Below are 19,415 nucleotides of genomic sequence, written 5' to 3' on the forward strand. Positions count from 1 at the left end.
AATTCACAATTGTTTTTACATGTTGCATGCAGTTACACATTTCTGCCAGAGAGGTCTCCAAATACCCAAAACTAGCAAAGTGTATCTTTATGCGTAAAAAAGTCCATTTTATATTCATAGGTAGAACATGGATCAGGTTTTTTTAGCTATTAATTTTTAGCTGTCAAACCAAATGTAAATCAAATTATGGATTAAAAATAAAATTGTAGCCATAGCCAAGACATGTTTCTGCTGAAGCTATGAAACTAATATTACTAATATATATATATATATATATGTATATATATATATATGTGTGTGTGTGTGTGTGTGTATGTGTGTGCGTCTGTGTGTGTGTGTGTTGACAAAACACATCCTTTAAAATGTACATATTCTTAACTTTAAAATGTACTTTTTATAGATTATAATTATTGTTTATAGATTAAAAAGGCTAACTGAGCTTCTATTACTACTATATTACTATACTACTTTAATGCTTATACTACTGGGCTACACAAGACTTAAATAACCAGAACATATATTGAAAGGGGAACTGGCTGAAGCCAATATTGCACATGAATTTTTCATGTATGTATCTGGTGATACCGACGCTGATACGTAAACATTCATAAAATGTAGAAATTGAGACAACATTTTTATAGATTAAAATTACAGAGAACAAAAGCATATATTTGTGTAGAGTTACAAACGCAGTAAAATGAATAAAATGAAGACATTTTGGCACAGTAGCGCATCATCAATGAAGCATTCTGCTCTTCTGGAGGGAAATAAATACACAATCGAATAGAAGTTTGAAGTATCGGTGAAATCGAAACTTCTGTTCCATCGTTTTTATAAATATATGCTTATACCAGTATGATTCATGCATCATGCACCTCTAGCATGAAGTTTCATCAAATTGACAGCTAACAGTTACAATAAAGTCCTTATAAGAAAGCCTGTCCCCCTCTCAGGGGCCATCTCGGCATGGCCGCCAGGCAGTTATTTCCAGTCATACACCAGACTCCTAAAAACATCAAAATACCGTTTCAAAAACATATTTGAAATCACTGATAAAATCTGACCAAAATAAAAAACGTTTGTTGTGTTTGACTCACATAATGCATGTTTTGTGTTGTTCTAGCTACTGTGCTTGTGAGATCTCACAACTAGGGCAAGCTTTGCTGGCTCTGGGCTTTACATGACAGCTGATTGGCACTTTTTAGTGAAGATGAGACTTTCCTCATAAACGGAAGCCATGCTGAGTGTTATGAGCCTTCCCATTCATTTTTCATCCAGTGACTGTCTTCTCCTTTATAATGCCTCTGACACAGTGGAGAGCTGTAGATGGAAAATGCTGCAGCAGTGCTAGCAGAGCCCTTTCTAAGTTCTTTTCTATTTCTATTCTGTTTGGCAGGGGGAACCAGGAAAAGAAGGCAAATTGGTAAGAATATGTATAACATTTTATGCACCGTTGCATTACATTAACAGTGAAATAATAAACATGAATTAATTGATAATCTAATCTGCTGCTTCCATTTAGGGTCCTGAAGGGCCTCGTGGCTTTCCAGGAGTACCTGGTAGCCCAGGAGCTAACGGCCAGAAGGTAACTTTTCAGGAAAAAATGTGCACTAGAATTCCCAAAATTTTAAAATGGCTCATGTGATTCTTGTCGTTGCTATTCAGGGAGAGAAAGGTGAAGGGAAGCCAGGTCCCAGGGGCAATCCTGGGCCTCCAGGACCACCTGGACCTTCAAGCAAAGACTGGGCAGTAAGTAATAACAGCGACCGTGTGTTTCCAGTCGACACCACTCTATTGCTTTAATGACCCAACATGAGTTGTATGATTTTTCATGTCTCCTCCGCAGACCTTTGAGGACATGGAGGGTTCTGGATTCCATGATGTGGAGAAGAGGCGGGTATGAGTCTTTTGGCATTCTGAATCCGAAACTGATGGTTTTATGTATTTCTTTTTCTTCACTCATAGAATTTCTTCTCCTCTGTTTTTTCAGGGGCTTCGTGGTCCTCCTGGTCCACCAGGACCCCCTGGGCCTCCAGGGCCTTCATGGCCTTCAAGGCCAAATATCACAGAAGAAATTGGAGGAGTAGTAGGATTTGGCCCCCCTGGGCCTCCCGGACAGGACGGGGCCCGAGGACAGGCTGTACATAGATTGTGCTTTTATCACTTGTTGCGTTGATTCTTTGTTCTATCTAGATCAGTGGTCCATACAATATTTTTAACTCCTCATCCAGCTTTTATTCATACTTCATTTTATCTTTAAGCATACATCATGATTTTATCTGATATTATGAAATCTTACTGTGCAAAACAAAATTTCTCCATTGAGACTGGCCTGATGGCATGTTGCTTTTATTTGGCGCTGTCAACTATCAGCTAAAACGAACTTGACTGATTAAATATTTAGCTAGTCTAAAGGTTGCCACAGCAATTCCAGTCAGGTTTGGCTAATTCAAAAATGACTAAAATTGTTTGATTTAGTTTTTAAAAATAAGGTTTGGTAGGATTGTGCAGAATTGAAGAGCACATGTCAAATATTTCTGGACCACTCTTCTAGACAGTATTGAACTGTATGCAGCCATAAGAGAGCTTGTTAAAACAGCTGTAATTTGACGCTATCTTCTCTGGTTTATATAGGGGCCACCTGGTCGACCTGGAATACCTGGTCTGCCAGGGCCACCAGGACCCCCTGGCCAGAAGGTACATGATGTGATAGTGAGGTAGAGAGTTTTGAATATGAGGTTGTTCTTGCCTGCTACATGCTTTTCTTCTGTGTGTCTTTTTTAGGGTGACTGTGGTGAACTGGGGCTTCTTGGGGCAGTTGGGGAGAAGGTAACACATAGTGTAAATATAATGGCTCTTTGATAAGGACTGTGGTAATCCTGCACATACTATAATCGAATATAAAGCCTGAAAAGTACTGTTATCAATATTGAGAGAATAAGGACATCTTAGGCACCTGGTGTGTGTGTGTGTGTGTGTGTGTGTGTGTGTGTGTGTGTGTGTGTGTGTGTGTGTGTGTGTGTGTGTGTATTTTCAACCCATTTTGTGAATTTCCACATAACTGTGACCTAAAATATAATCAGAGCTTCATTTAACTCATAAAAAAGATAAATAGAACTCAATAAAACAAAAACAAAGTATATCAACCTCAAAAATGTTCAGTTTCAGTATTTAGTCAAGATTTAGTCTTTACCATCAAAGTCTGATCTTTACCAAACACATTTGTTTGGTAAGTTTTCTAAGGACCTCATTAAAATAAGCAGAAGAATATACTGGGAGATCACAAACAAACACAGGGTAACATCTAAGGATCTGCAGGCCTCTCTTATACTGGCTGATGTCGGTGTTCATGAGTCCATAATCAGACAAACACTGAACAAGAACAGTACGCATGGTATGATCGCACAGAAAAAGCCGCCATCTCCAGTAACATTTCTGCCTGTTTAACGTTTCCTAAAGACCACCTGAATGAGTCAGAAGACTATTGAAATACTGTTACATGGAGAAAAATGGATCTTTATTCCTTTAATGAGAAACGTTATATTTGACAAACATTCCAACATAAGAACCCTATGCTGACTTTAAAACATGGTGGTGGCAGTATCGCAGTTTGGGGCTGTTTTTCTGTTATTGGACCAGGACAGCTTTCCTTTACTTGATGGAGCTAGGACCTCAAGCCAAGGTGGGGCCTGCAAAACAACAAAGCCTAAAAGGAATAGCTAAACAGAGGAAATATTATATATTGTCATGGATGAATTAGAGGGAAAGCAGTTCTGTAAGGAGGGGTGGGGTTTCTGGTTGAGTTGCTGCTCCCCTGTTACTCAAAGCAGAGGTTCACATACTTTCACCAAAAAGTCATTTAATGTTGGATCACTTTGTTCCATAAATACATGAAAAAGTATATAATTATTTGTTTTATAGGATTCTTTTCTTATATTGCAATGACTTGAATGAGGATCTGATCACATTTAGGTCACATTTTTGTAGAAATGGACATAATGGTGAAGGATTCATAAAAGTTCAAGCAGGAATGTATTTATTTGGGCAGTAATAGTTGTTTAAAAACGTTGTACATGGTGATGTGAGTATGTCAGTGTGTTTAGCTATTTGTGAAACCTAGGGCGGATCAAGTGGTCTTCAATATAACTTAAATACACTGAATGGAAGCTTGTTCTTCAGGCCCTTGTGGCAGCCCAGTTTTAGTTGTTATCATCCAGTACCTAATTTGGTTCAGTCAAACCCTAAATTATATCTGGTGTGCTGGTGATGGAACTTCTGGAAAAATCTGGAAGCAATTTTTCAAGCATGTTCAAAAGACATCGACTACTTTTTTTGGAAATGAGAATTTCTTCATCTTTTTTTTTACTTTATTTGTGTTGATTTGTCTTTAGTCTTATACAGCGTAACACACATCGCTGAATGAAGTGGTTTTCAACAATTTGTTTAGCGGACTTAATGTTTATGGCCTTGGTCCAGAATTTCTATATCAGTGTATCAGTATATCAGAATCTGTTCTGTTCAACATTCAGTATGAAGTCTAATTACGCCTTCAGTACAAATCTGATCTGTATGAATCAATACTGTTGAGTGAAGCACTGATATTGGCGTCTGTCTTCTGATTGGATGCCAAGCTTTTCCTTTGTGCTTCTCTCCTTCTAGCAAGACTCCTCCTTTTCCTCTTTTCTCTCCTGGCTCAGTAAACCCTGGGGAACTAGTGAGGTATCTGGTGCTAAGCATGTCTTTCAAATTCCTGCAGTTTGCTTTCAGCCTAACCAGAACATGAATAACAGCTAACTGAAGTTAACTGAAGACTTAGGGGCAGATTTACTAACACTTTGCATTGCTATTGCGATTTACTCAACAGGCACAGTGGCACTTCAGAGCCTGTAAAACAGATGAAAGTGGCAGAGCAGCTCTTCTGCGCTTTTGCATGTGCATTTAAAGGATTTTCTCTCTCAAAACACTGGGGGGAAATTATTATAAGGAAGCTCTTGTTTTGATTCACCAAGGCTGAGAGTAAATGCTGACCGTGCATTATTTAACACCTGAGAAGAGCTCGTTTTATCTTTGTCATGATGTGGCTGCCATTGTGCTCAGAGGAAAAAGAGCTTATCAAACGCATTTATTCTTGATGGAAAATAACACTTGTAAATATATTCATTTAATGAAGGAAGTTAAAACCAAACCAAATAGTTTTAGAAGAATTGTGTTTTAAGCCGAATTGTGTTTTAAATACAGCATCCCAAAAATATTAGCACTCCTGGTCAACATGAGCAAAAAAGGCATTTTTTATTGCTTATCCATTTGATCTTTCATTCAAGGTTTTTTGAGGTACAGTGGTTAAAAGGAAGAAAAAATCTTAAAAAATAAATAAATAATAATACATTTTTCTCAAATCTGTGTGCCAGTTGTTGGCACGCCTTCATTTAATACTTTTTTTACCTGTAATGCTTAATGACACTGGAGAACAAAGGATCTGAGACCATTCCAGATCCTTAGATTCTGAGGTCCCGTCTTCATCCTGAAGGTTTTTCATGGGGTTCAGTTCAGGGGACTGGGATAATCATGGCAAACCCTTGATTTTGTGGTCAGTTAGCCATTTTTGTGTAGATTGAGTTGTACTTCAGATCATTGTCGACCAACAATGGCACAGTTTAGGTTTCCTAGCCAAGGCAGTCAGGTTTTGATCTGCTGGTAATCGATGGAGTCCATGATATCATGTATCTGGACAGGTTCTCCAGGGTTTTTGAAAGAAAATCAGCCCCACAACATCAGAGATCCACCAGCATACTTCACAGTAGGGATGAAGCACTTTTCTGCAAGACTTTCTTTGTGTCTACTCTAAACCCACTTCTTGTGTTGCCAAAATACTCTATCTCTGGTCTCATCTGACCACAGTATACAGTCCTGCTTCCAATTCCAGTAGCATTTGGCAAAAGGGAGGTCCTTGACAACAAAGGCTTTCTTCTGGCAACCCTTACAAACAGCTGGTGGTTATGTAGATTGTGTCTGATTCCAGTATCGACCAAGTTTTGACCCTAGGATCTCCAATGTCTGCAGTTCCCCGTAGTTTATTGTTGGAGATTCTTTGGCCACTCAAACTATGGTTTTCACTCTGCCTGGGGTCAGTTTAGACATGCGCCTTCTTACTGGCAAATTCTTAAGCTGCTTTACACTGAGCCATTTTTAACTGTTTAGCTTTTACTTATAGCCATTTCCTAAAGTGTGCAGCTCAACAACCTTTTGGGACACATTAATGCTGTATTCTAGGGTCTTCATAGTGATGGATGATTGAGGGAATTGGGCCTGTGTCACTTGTGTGTTTATACCACGGTATAAGAGAAAATCAAGGCTGACCAGTTCCTTATCACTCAAATGAACTTTAAAGCATAAAATATGAAGGGGCTTATAATTCAGTTAGATTTCTAAAATAATTTTTCATCAGATTTTTTTATTCTATTGTTGCATTGCAAACAAATGCTGTTTGTAATTATACTTTGAATGAAGGATCAAAAACGGTAAACAATTACAAATCTGTTGTTTACAGCTTGTTTTGCTCATGTTAGCAGGGGTGCCAGTATTTGTGGAGGGCACTGTATTTTGGGTACATTTTACACTATCAGAACCGGTTTTGTCTGAAAGTTTTCTTTATTAAACAACTGGTAAAAGCCCACATCAGAAATCTTTCGCTCTGCCATCCCTGCTTTGCTACTCTTGTGTGTTTCTCCTGCACTGTGGCTTCTGTAGGCTGTGTGCGCAGCAGAAATGTCACATTCTTTGATTATCCTTAAAATACATAGTCCCAAACATCCTGAGTGACCTGAGGGAAATGAAACAGGGGTTTTTACATCAGACGGTTTCCAAATGCAATCAGCAGAACTTCAAGTTCAGTTCATCCCTCCAGCTGATAATGAATGTATTTCGAAAAAATAATACTTATTTTATCGTGAACGTCTGATGAATTAATGTCTCTCTCAAAACAATTACGCTTGTTGATATAATCACATATTTTCTCAGCAAATCATTTTTTTTCATTGAGGTTGTTATTATTCTGATTTACAAGTCCCAGTCTTGAGAAAAGAAGTCATGATTTCAACTAAAGTTGGTTTGAACCTGAAACAAAATGATTAAATGACGTGGTTATACTGCATTGATCATGTTAACTACGAAGTAGTGTGAAGTTGTGTTTGCCTGCAAGTGCTTAGTAAATAACTCGCTAAAGTGGCTACCCCCAACCTCTCCAACTCCCCTCACCCCACCCCAAGTGTAAGTTATCGGGAAAAAAGATTCGTACCTCTCTTAGTAAATCTGCCACTTAATGCTTAACACAACTGAATGCTTTAGTAATGCGCAAAATAGCCTGTCTTTGGAGTGGAAACATGTTATCTGTGTAAGGCGTGTTGATATATGGACAAAAGAACATGGTTGAGAAGAACATAGAGTTGGGATTTTGGATCAGGTCTGAATACTGATTTTAATTATTACAAGAAACTGGGTTAAATTTCGGAGAGCTCTGTAGTCGATGTTGCCAGATCAGGCAAGTTCCTGTCAAACTGGCCAGACTTTGGTTGGATCTTCCTGAGGCAAAAGGTGCTTTGGTGGGTGGACAAAATTTGGGCTGGTATAAAATAGATAAACTGCCTTACTTAATAATGCAGCTGAAATTTGAATAGGCCTAACTTCTCCCCAGATCCAGCCACTTCTGCAAACTTTGCTTGACAACGCTTTAGTCAGTCTTTTGAGTCCACAGTAGCAGTCCACTTCAGGGGTTACCAAGCATATTGTTGATGTGATGGACATGCTTTCAGGGCCTAACATGGCGTGGACTATCCAGTTCACTCCACGTTACTGTACATAGTTCTGCAATAGTAGAAAATCGTACTGGCCAGTGATCCATTCATGACAGCCTATGAAGGTAAGCCAGTTTTTAAAAATCATTATGCAATTGTTATAAATATTATAGAAATCATTATGCATGCAATATCATTGCTATTAGTTTGAGCTCTGCAAAATAAGATACACTTACAAATCAAATAATTTTATTAAAATAATTATAGTTTCTTTAGATGTTTGAAAGGGATACTTTAAAAATATGGAAAGCTTTTAGTTTTTTGTACCAGAGATAAACACATTCTTTTAAACGATCAACAGTGCCATCTAGGTACAAAGGCAAAACATCAAGAGAAAACATACCCAGAATTTATCATCGATGTCATGTTGGTTAAATGCCTTATTATTTCATGTTTTGGTTAAAACGAGCTTTTTTGGTAGAGTTTTGGACACTTTTTAGCTGTACGCAATCTGGCAACCCTGTCTATGGTCAGATGTGGGTAAAGAGACCGTCATGTGTCACTAGTGTGCATTTGTTTTGAGTAGTTCTGAAACTTAAAAAGAAAAAAATGACATGCAGGTCGGTCATTGCTGTGATACCAAAACCTCCTAACTCCAGTTTCTTGTGTTGGACCAGGGGTGCACAACTGCAGTCTTGGAGAGCACAGTTTTGTAAAAGGGACCAGCCACATTGTCAAATAGCCTCGGTCAATTTTCCAGCCCTTCAAATAAGCATTAAGAACAAACATGAAAATAAACGAATGCTGAAACTTTCTTTTCTGTTGAGTTTGAAGAAGGTTTGTTAGTAGAAAGTTGTGGTTGGGGATATGGATGCCTTGGAAGATGAGTCCTCTTCCTATTTGCATTTTCTTTCTATTCTACTTCTATATGCCCAAAGCCACCATTGCAAAGTTTTGAAGTGGCTTTCAAAGCAAAAACATGTTTTTTTTTTCTGACTTTTGGCATCACACAGCACCTCCTGACTGTAATTGCTGGTTCAGTATGTGAGTTTGAGTACCAAACTGTGCTGGACACTAACCCTGGAGTTGTGCACTCTTCTTTGGTCACTGTCAATGTTGTATTATTGCATGTTCTTAACCTAAAAGATATGAAACCTCAGAGCATGCTTGTTTTGACGTAACACTATAGTTTGGGCCCCCCTGTATTAGTTTGGGCCCCTCTGGTAAAATGACACGTTTTGATGATTTTCCAAATCTAAAATAAGTTACCTCATCCTCTACAGAGAACATTCTTCTGCAGATTTTAATGCACAATTATTGTTTATTTGCTGAAGTGGAATATAAAATGTGGCCTGTGCAAAAGTTATGGAACACATTAGATTTTCTGTTTTATGTTTTCCAAAATGTTAAACTCAGTAAATAAGCAGAAATTCTGCACTAAAATGCAGTGCCTTGCTTAAATTTGACCCTTATAAAGTACATGTTTGTACTTATTTTCACTGAGAAAATCAAGACATGTCATATAGACCAGCCTCGCGTTGCAGAAATGTTTCCATGAACAGGAGGTGGAGGTGTTGGGGGTGTTTTGCAACTCTAGTCCTTTATACACCTGAAGAGACACGTTTACACACAAGAATAGCTTGATATTTGGCTGCTAAGCTGAAATGAACATATTAGAGCAGGAAAACACCAAACTGCATCTCAGGTGGGCAGTCGTGGGCTGGAGGTTAGGCAACCAGTCCTGTGACTGGAAGGTTGCCAGTTCGATCCCCTCTGAAGTGCCCTTGAGTAAGGCACCTAACCCCCAATTGCTCTCAGCGCCGTGGATGGGGCTGCCCACTGCTCCGGGCAAGTGTGTGTGTGTGTGTGTGTGTGTGTGTGTGTGTGTGTGTTCACTAGTGTGCATGTGGGTGTTTCACTGCACATATGGGTTAAACGCAGAGGTCTAATTTCACGGTGTGCAAACACAGAGACAGATGGTTGTTAATTCTAAGGTGTACTTCAGCTCTGTGCCTAAAGTCATGCGCTATGAACTTACCTACATTCACTATAACCTAATGCCCAGTTCCCAGTCTAACATTTTACAATCACAAGTAGCTTAATGCAAAGAGCGTTGTGTTAAAAAAATACATTTCTTGAAGGACAAAGTTTTACTTTTGGAATTTTGAAAGTTTCAAAGCAGAGCTCTGATGGCCCCTCCCCTTTTGCTATATTGGAGTGAGCAATGTTTCACACTTCCGTTAGAGGCTAGAACACAAAAGAAGTTAGGGTTAGGGTTTGACTCGATTAGAGGCACAGGGCAGGACTGGGGTTGTAAAACAGATTTGACAGATTTTTCAAAATTCAGAGTGGCTGTGAGGCAGTTTTTAAAAGCATGAAACTCTTCAGACATCTGATTCCTATCACCACCACTGTAAGCAATCCTGACTGGCTACGTTTCTCTGTCAGACCACTCTAAATGATCGTGCTTCTGTGATAACCAGTTAATTATTTAGATATTTTTAAAAATCAGTGGAATTTCCCTTTAAGAGTCTACGTTTACACCTGCAGGGTGCAGAGGGCACAACAGGACAACCAGGTGTCCCAGGACAGGTAGGCTGGGCTGGACTGCCTGGACCTATGGGTCCTATGGGACCACAGGGGCCTTCAGGACCTCCTGGACCTCCTGGACCCCCTGGACCAGTCATCACAATCGACAGTGTATGTCACTGTAAATTGCCTTTGAAACTGCATTACCTTTTAGTCGTCTTTCACACTACCTGCCATTTCAGATGCCTAAAAGTATGTGTATGTTGATGTTTTTGCCCTGATGGTGGCTTGCACAGCTGAAAGGTTTGGGTCAGTGCTGATAAGGTTTGGGTCAGTGCTGATAAGGTTTGGGTCAGTGCTGATAAGCACTGACATCATAACGGTATAAAGTGTGTGGGATTTGGCATGGTACCCAAGACAGTGCTGGAATATTGTTTTCCTCCAAATGAACTTGAATAGTTTTATTAAATTAGAATTAAAAACTGACATCAATCTTTTGATAGCCAGGGTTTGTTTGATTGCAACATGTTTTAAATGTACATTTCTGAAAACTCTTTTCTTAAAACAACTTTACTTCATGTTTATATTTAGAAAGGAAACATATCAGAAGTTCCTCTTCAGTATATTCCAGGAGTAATGGGGCCACCGGGTCCGCAGGTAAGCTTGTCTAAGCTTGTCTTTTCAAATCTGCTTACATCATCCCAATTCTTTCAGCCAAACAAAGTGTAGATACCTATTTGCTATTTTTAGCTTCCAAGTGATGCTGTAAGTTGTTGGGGACCTCTGAGTTCACAGCCAGGGATGTTAGTTACATGTTTTCAATTCCCTTGAATGTAAAGGCCAAAGCTACATATTCACTGCTGTATTTTCTTAGATTCGGTGACGTTTACACTGAAATTATAAACAGAACTAGCATTAATTTTCCAAGCATTTATGTAAATAATCAAGATTATGTGTCATATTTATAATTATATTTGGTTAAATGTTCATATTATAGCAATTGTTTTGTGATGGTCAATGGTCCACTAGCAGTACCACCACAAGCCACTGGGGGGCTGCAGCCCACAGGTTGAAAGCAACTGCTCTACATAAAACCTGTTCACTGCCTTGTTAATCCTTTCCACCATGTTTTAACTGAGTATTATTTTTTTATTGATTTTCATTGGTTCCAACATTAAACATCCCCTGAGGTTTTGATTTAATAATAAAAATGGAGGTTGTTTATGTTCAGTTGACTTTAGACTTTAGGATTAGTGATTCTAAAGTTTTAGAGAAGAAGAATATCATATCATAGCTTCCAGTTACAATGTGAAGACTATAATCTAAGAATAATAATAATAATTAATAATGGTTTAGAATATATAAAATAAATAATTATTTATAAAGATGTGATGTGTAATATAATAATAATTAATTTTCTGGATTTTAAATATTAATACGGAGTTGGTCCTCCTTTTGTGGCTGTAATAGCCTCTGCTTCTCTGGGAAGGCTTTCCATGAGATTTTGGAGTGTGTATGTAGGACATGTGTGCTCCTTCAGTCAAAACAGCTTGTTAGGTCAAGCAGTGATGCTGGATGAGAAAGCCTGGCTCAGTCTCAGTCTCAGTTCCAGTTCATCCCAAAAGTGAAGCAACTGAGGTTGCTTCTGTAAAGCAACCTTGTGTTTGAGAAAGGTGGTATAAAATGAAAAATCATTCTTTTACTCTTGACAGTAATTTTGTGTTTTTCTTTACAGGGACCACAAGGAATTCCTGGATTGCCGGTGAGTTGCTGCGCCAGCTCTAGGGCTGTCAAAATAAAACATTCATAAGACAACAGTCAATAAGACATTCAAATATTTATCAAATTCAAAGAAAAATGTACATTCAAATGTAGAAAATGTCCATTCACAGGTGTAAAGCTACCTCTGCTGTGTCTGCTATGTATTCCAGGCATAATCACTAAAGTTTGGAAAAATTGGCAGAATTTCCCATTGGTGTGAACTGGGGGGCTCGAGTCTCTGTTGTCCTCTCCGAAACAAACAGTGTGCTTTTGGGAATGATTGATAATTTTCATGGGACAGCACTATAGAAATGAAACTTGGATATAACTTAAAGTAGTCAGTGTACAGCTTGTGTAGCAGTGCAGATTTACTGTCCTCTGATAATAACTCAAAACACAGCCAATTATGTCTAAATAACTGGCAACACAAGCGCGTACACCTCAAAGTGAACGTGGGGAGCAGGGCTGTTAAATTTGGTGTTTTGGGTACAGTTCACTTATACTGGCCACTGGATATTCAACATGGCACCTCATGGCAAAGAACTCTCTGAGGGTGTGAGAAATAGAATGATGGCCTGGGCTATAGGCAGATTGCCAACACCCTGAAAAAGCTATAGCACAGTGACCAAGGTCATACAGCAGTTTTTCAGGACAGGTTCCACCAGGGTCAACCAAAGAAATTGAGTCCATGTGTTCAGCGTCATATCCAGAGGTTGGCTTCAAAAAATAGACACATAAGTGCTGCCAGCATTGCTGCAGAGGTTGAAGAAATGGGAGGTCAGCCTGTCAGTGCTTAGACCATACGCCACACAATGCATCAATTCGGTCTACATGGCCGTCGTCCCAGAAGGAAGCCTTTTCTGAAGCTGATGCACAAGAAAGCCTGCAAACAATTTGCTGAAGACAAGCAGTTCAAGAATATGGATTACTGAAAGCATGTCCTGTGGTCTGACAAGACCAAGATAAACTTGGCTCACATGGTGTCCAGCATGTGTGGTGGCAGGGAAGGAGGAGTAGCGCAAGGTGTCTAACATCCATCAGCTCTGTGATGTGATCATGGAGGAGTGGAAGAGGACTCCAGAAGCAATCTGTGCAGCTCTGGTGAATTCCAGGCACAAGAGGGTTCAGGCAGTGCTGGATAATATTCATCACACAAAATATTGACACTTTGAGCACTATTATTATTATTATTACATATTATGAATTGAAAAAATGTAATATATTTGAGCATTTGGCAAACAAAGACATTTTTATTACTGCTCTCATCTGACAGCTCTAATGCTTCTAATGATTCTGAATGCATTTAAAAGAAATATAACCACTTTAACAATAAGCTCCAGTCTTATCCTTTCAACATCAACCTCTCAGGGCAAGACAGGTTTGCCTGGAATTGCAGGGCAGAAAGGCAGTGAAGGCCTGAGGGGACGGGATGGAAGTCCTGGACTTGATGGTTTCCGTGGACTAGAGGTGGGTTACCCTAAGCAGATCCAGTAGTGTGTCAATTCACTGTAGCATTATAAGTACTGCAGAAACACTTCTGAAGGTGCAAGTTTCTTCATTTCTGTCCCAAACTTTTTTTACAGGGTCCAAAGGGTGAAAGAGGGAACAAAGGCGACAGAGTAAATGATACTTCATGCTTTGTTAAAATAAATGTTTGGAAGCATTTTGTTTATCCTGGTCTCTAATGTATATATATTTTTAGGGTGAACCGGGACAACCTGGGGGTCTACCAGGGCCCCCAGGACCTCCTGGCCCTCCAGGATCAGTGGTCTACGTTTCAAGCACTGTAAGTCTAGACAGTGTCATTGATTAGAGAAGTCACTCTCATACATGTTAAACTAACCCATACTTTAAAGAGCCCATATTGTGAAACAAAGTTAGTCTGTAAACATGCATAACGTTTCAAAGTGTGCACTTCACTTCTCAGTCCATATAGTCCATATATGGATGCTTAGCTGCAAAAACAGCCCATTCTGAATTCATTGCCTTTGTAATGACAACCAGTGCCTTTTCAGCCTGCAGCTGTTTAGCTCCTTTCTTCTAAGCTGAAGGTATATGGGCCCTTTAATGTTGTTGGTAACTGTACTTTGACCTTAATGATATTTCATTGCAGGATGGCAAAGTACATGGAGCACCTGGACCAAAGGCAAGAATTGACCATAAACTTTTTATCAAATTAAGTCAACAAACATGCATATCAGCATGTTTCTGTGCACTCAAAGGCATGGTTTGTTTTCTAGGGCGAGTGTTGTATTCCTGGGCATCCAGGATTCCCGGTAAGTTTGACATGCTGAGTTGGACTGAACATACTTTGTTTGGATTCACCTTTCGGCTAACTTATATATCTATAAACAGGGCCACTCACCCACCCCAATTATACTGTTTTGTATGCAAAAAATAAAAAATCATTTATTATATCAAAAAGTTGTCAAAGTAAAGACAATAAATTAACAAATAAGTATATTAAATTGTATGGGGAAAAAAATATAAAAATAAATAAAATCATACATAAAATAAATAATAAACACATTATGCGCGCAACTTAACAGTAATCTGTTTTCTCTACAGTGACCTTACGGCATTTATATTATACTAAAGTGTTTAAAGACTTAAGCTCGAAAAAGACCGACAAGGACAAGGACATAATAAATAACTCCCCCACATAATCTGTGTGTATTGCTGCTGTGTTTTATGTGTTTTATCTGTTTATGTATCTTTATGTGCCAGATTGCCAAAGCCAAATTTCTATTTAATGCAACTTTAATGGACAATAAAGTTTTCCCATCGTTAGACCAAATGTTGGTGTAGTGTAGTGGTTAACACCTTCGTCTTCTACACAGTAGACTAGGGTTCAACCCCCCACCTTGGGCAAGACTCCTAACACCACCTTCCCCTACCTGTGTTAAATGACCCAATCGTAAGACGCTCTGGATAAGAGCATCTGCCAAATGTAAAATGTGCTGTATGAACATCTTTTTTCATCAATTATTTTATTTTTGCTTTTGCAGGGTCCAGTGGGACCTAAAGGTGATTCGGGGCCACCAGGGCTACCAGGAACATCCATTAAAGTATGCTTTTCATGCACAAAGCCTGAGTTCAGCTTATTTTAGCTGAAGTGCAACTTTGTGAATGTGTATTAACTCTAATGCCACTTTTTAATTAGAACATCAGTTTTATTAATCTAGGATTATGAACTGTGTCTTATAATCCTCTTCCATTTAGGGTCAGAAGGGTGAACCTGGCCTGGTCATCAGTGGAGAAGGATCTCCCATCTACCCTGGTGGACACGCTGGCACACATGTGAGATTCCTACAGTCTTAGATTTAGCATAGAAAATAAGATGATTTACTATAAGAACTGTATTACAATTTACTAACTCATCTCTTTCAAGGGTGAGCTAGGACTTCCAGGGCCAGTGGGACCACCAGTGAGTTTTGTCTTTGTCTTTAAAGTAGTCTGTAGTGTATAGAGTTACATACGTAGATTCCTATAGAAAATATAGGCTGTAAAAAGTCCAGCCCAGTGTGAGAGGCCTTAGTCCTTTATTCCAGACTGTTCAGTAAAGCAATTTGTGCCCTCAGGCATGTGCTTGTTGTTTTGGGTTTTCATTTGCTCCAGCTTTGGCTTGATTCCTCGGCTGTGTTTCTGTCTCGTCCTCGTCACGCATTGTTTTTGCTGCCTTTTTGTCTTTTGTGGTTTCCACTTATTTTCCCTTGCTCCTGGATTCTTCATATCAGTTCCTGCTCCAGGTCTACAGTTTCCTGCTTTGTTTCAGCACGTCTGTTGTTCAGCTTCTAGTCTTCGTAATTTTTGTTTTCTTTGGTTTATTCTCTTGTGGTTTTTCCAATATGGACAGTAAATAATATTTGGCGTGCAACTGCCACTCAGTTTGTTAACACTGTCAGGCTCTCCACCATTACCAGGATTTTTTATTATTATTATTATTATTATTATTATTATTATTATTTAATTTGTTAATGTATTACAAAGACTTTACTCAAAAGAGCATCATTTTAGCTATATTACTACTTATCAGTCATTACTGTGGGCACCACTGAACAACAGCAAACTAGAAAACCTTCACCTAACCCTCCCATTTTACCGAAGAAATGGTGGGACACACATCATTTAATTTAAATTTCATTTAATTTACATTATGAAAGATGTTGCTTTATAGAGCTTGAATTATTGAGTTGGATTCATGTGTGAAAAAAGGGTTTCTATGGTAACAAAATGTCTATGAGAACAGATGAAAATTGCAAAGCCAAATGAAATCCTGAATGAAGTATGAACAGTGTACTGAAAGAAACAGAACGAGTTCAAAACCTGCTATATCTGGTCATCCACAAGAGAAAATCCAGCAAGTGTGACTGAGCATCACTTCTGAACTCCATGCTTAGAAGACTTCAAGCTGTCATCCAGAACATGACATATACTAACCTAAATAAAATACTAAAATACCTAAATAAAATACTAAAATACCTAAATAAAATACTAAAATACCTAAATAAAATACTAAAAAAATGAATAATAATCGGTTAATTACCTGGATCACTTGGAGTTTCAGTTTTATTATTTTTCTGATGGACAGGAATGAAGAAATGGTTGCGATGTAGCTTTTGAAGTAATAAATTAACATGACGTAAGTTTATGCAGATTGTCCCAAAACTGCTTTTGGGCACTGTATTGCTTATGAAACACTGTTATCTAAAAATAAAAACAAAATCCAGGTTTAATTTTTTGTTTCTAAATACAGTTTAAATACAGTGTGTGATACTAGCTTGCGGCAAGTGTGTGATGTTTAGCCATGCAATCTGCACAGTGGGAAACTGGTGGCTGTAAGCATCTATTACTTGTTCAGACACTAAACATATCTTGGCTAATGAGCTACACTTGGGGTCAGGAATGTGTGTATATAGTGTTGTTGGTTAATTTTATGTATTTACTCCTATTTTTTTCTTTAGGGTCCACAAGGGCCTCCAGGGCCCAAAGGAGAAATAGGACTCCCAGGAAGGCCAGTGAGTACTTCAGCACATACAGCCTAAAATGCTTGTCAGAGAACATATTATGGTACTGTGATCGCTAAGTCGTAAAGGTGTTCTTCTTTCTTTTTTCCAATGACCACTAATGGCCTCCCTACTGTTGTGGATTACAGGGTCGTGCGGGTGTGAATGGGAGAAAAGGGGAAAAGGGAGATTCAGGAGGTTTAGGGCAAGGTGGATATGGATATGGTTATCCGGTAAGGCGTGAGTGTCTACAGTATAACTTCAGGCAAACATTCTGCATTAAACTGTTTTGGATCTGATGTTTTTATGGATTCTTTTCAGGGACCTCCTGGACCGCCAGGCCCCCCTGGACCTCCTGGACCTATATCATCTGTAGACAGGGTAAGTATAACATACATAGGGACATTTTCTAATGACTGCCTGTTTATGTGGAATTGGCCTTAATAAGCTGCATGTTTTGGCTACACGCTGATAATGTGTTGGCAATATTTATACAAGGAAGATAACTGAACATTTGCTGCTGCTGTTATAAGATAACTTGTGTCTTTTTTAGGGCAGCCCCAGCTTTTACTACGGTGAGTCTGGCTGTCTTATTTCATATCACATAATGTGTATAAAACAAAAAGCTACCTTAGGCTTGATGCCAAGCTGCAACATAATATAATATGACAACATAAGCTAATATTCAATAAATAATTGAATTTCAACAAACATTTCTTCTGCCAAGCAGTGTAATTTGTTAATATGGTTGCCAAACAACATAACACTCAAAGATAATTCCATTACCTACACAACATATTTGAAAAATTTGCTAAATGAATGTATAATTCACTTGATATGTGCAGTTGTGTGTATGTCAGGTGCTTTACAACTATGAACAGGTTTCTCCTGCTTTATAGTGTGACGTATATGTTTAGTGGGAGACTGGGGTCTGGACTGCACATAAACCCGTCTAACACCTCTGGTCATTAAACAGCCACGCTGTGGTATCATGTGTAGAATGTGGGTTGGCGTTGTACTGTTGAAATAAGCATCTCTAAAAAACATCCTTGTCTAGAAGGCAGCATACACTGCTTCAATATGTGTATCATTCAGCATTAATAGTGCCTTCACAGAAGTGCTAATATATCCCCCATTCCATGACAGACCCTGGCTTTTGAACTTTATGCTGGCAATAATCTGGTGACTCACTGCTGTAACATTCACACAGCTCTTTACCAACCTTTACCCGTTTAAACAGCTAGTGCGCCAGAAGGCTAAACAGCTGCCCTGAGGGATGGCTGGGAACTTTGGCTGGTACCTGCCATATCCAGCTGTCTTGCAAAGCAAACTTTGTTTATATTTCTCAAATGTGTATTACTAATTGCATTTCATTTTCACACGTTTGAAAAGGGGATTGATGCTTTTAATCATTGCTGTTTTTATTTGCATTTCCCATACTTTCTCAACTTTTCTGCTTTTGGGGAATTTTAGTTTCAAATGTGGATGCGACAATTAGATTGAACATGTTTATCACTAATTCTTCCTTACAGCCAAAGGAGAAAAGGGAGACCGAGGAGCCTCAGGCATTCCTGGTTTGCCAGGTACTGATTTCTAAATTTGGCTAGAAAAAATATTAAAATTGGTGGCCAACCAGGTGAGTTGTCCATGATTAACAATAATATTATTTTAGTGGTAACTGGGTAATGAATATGTTTTATTATAATCCCAGTCAAAATCCAAATCAGTGAGCATTTTCTAAAATTATATTTTGTTTTTAATGAATTCATCTGTTTGTCACAGGTCTCACTGGCAACTTTGATATTTATGCACTGAAGGTAAGAGAATCCCTGCCTTACTAAGTGTCATATATATAATGCTATCAGGGCCGGATTAAAAGAATGGGCTGAAAGGGCTGCAGTCCCGGGCCTCGCCACTAGGGGGGCCTCCGGTCGCTGAATGTCAAATGACAAAAATTAATAGAAAAAAAAAAAACGAAACAAGCGAAAATGTCGGGCCAAAGGAAACACGAGAGCGGAGCAAAAAAACGAAAATTACAATCAATAAAAAAGGAAAGAGCGACAGAATTATTACAGAAAACACCCAAATTAACCAACATGTGGAGTAGTCAGCCTGCTGTAGCAGCTACCACCAGCAAAGAGGCAACTGTCAGTGATGGACAGCAGCCAACCACCGCTAGCCAACTAACCAGCCCAACTAGCCAGTCTGCTAGCAATAGTGCTACAATCTCTGAGGAAACAAGTGATGGAGAAGAACCAGTGGGTAATGTAGCAGATGAGCCTGTTGATTCTGAGGCAGGGGCGAAAATAGATATATCAACAGATATTGC

General features: G+C 38.9%; 1 protein-coding gene across 5 annotated transcripts in view; it reads left to right on the plus strand.

The window, feature by feature from the left end:
- The window catches only part of col18a1b (collagen type XVIII alpha 1 chain b), an 87,855-nt gene that overhangs the window by 57,076 nt on the left and 11,364 nt on the right, over window positions 1–19,415 (plus strand). For 3 of the 5 annotated variants that reach the window (XM_017715768.2, XM_037536531.1, XM_017715764.2), the window contains 25 exons: window positions 1,397–1,423; window positions 1,523–1,585; window positions 1,666–1,749; window positions 1,847–1,897; window positions 1,991–2,140; window positions 2,635–2,697; window positions 2,785–2,829; window positions 4,660–4,719; window positions 10,341–10,490; window positions 10,911–10,976; window positions 12,055–12,081; window positions 13,449–13,547; window positions 13,664–13,699; window positions 13,783–13,866; window positions 14,194–14,226; window positions 14,321–14,356; window positions 15,089–15,148; window positions 15,303–15,380; window positions 15,472–15,507; window positions 17,045–17,098; window positions 17,236–17,319; window positions 17,408–17,467; window positions 17,640–17,661; window positions 18,619–18,669; window positions 18,869–18,903. In XM_017715768.2, coding sequence (XP_017571257.1) covers window positions 1,397–1,423; window positions 1,523–1,585; window positions 1,666–1,749; window positions 1,847–1,897; window positions 1,991–2,140; window positions 2,635–2,697; window positions 2,785–2,829; window positions 4,660–4,719; window positions 10,341–10,490; window positions 10,911–10,976; window positions 12,055–12,081; window positions 13,449–13,547; window positions 13,664–13,699; window positions 13,783–13,866; window positions 14,194–14,226; window positions 14,321–14,356; window positions 15,089–15,148; window positions 15,303–15,380; window positions 15,472–15,507; window positions 17,045–17,098; window positions 17,236–17,319; window positions 17,408–17,467; window positions 17,640–17,661; window positions 18,619–18,669; window positions 18,869–18,903 — 1,554 coding nt within the window. The remainder of the gene's footprint in view (window positions 1–1,396; window positions 1,424–1,522; window positions 1,586–1,665; window positions 1,750–1,846; window positions 1,898–1,990; window positions 2,141–2,634; window positions 2,698–2,784; window positions 2,830–4,659; window positions 4,720–10,340; window positions 10,491–10,910; window positions 10,977–12,054; window positions 12,082–13,448; window positions 13,548–13,663; window positions 13,700–13,782; window positions 13,867–14,193; window positions 14,227–14,320; window positions 14,357–15,088; window positions 15,149–15,302; window positions 15,381–15,471; window positions 15,508–17,044; window positions 17,099–17,235; window positions 17,320–17,407; window positions 17,468–17,639; window positions 17,662–18,618; window positions 18,670–18,868; window positions 18,904–19,415) is intronic. The other 2 variants (XM_017715765.2, XM_017715766.2) reach the window with 2 other exon arrangements.

Source organism: Pygocentrus nattereri, chromosome 30 (assembly GCF_015220715.1).
Source record: "Pygocentrus nattereri isolate fPygNat1 chromosome 30, fPygNat1.pri, whole genome shotgun sequence".
Lineage (NCBI taxonomy): Eukaryota > Metazoa > Chordata > Actinopteri > Characiformes > Serrasalmidae > Pygocentrus > Pygocentrus nattereri.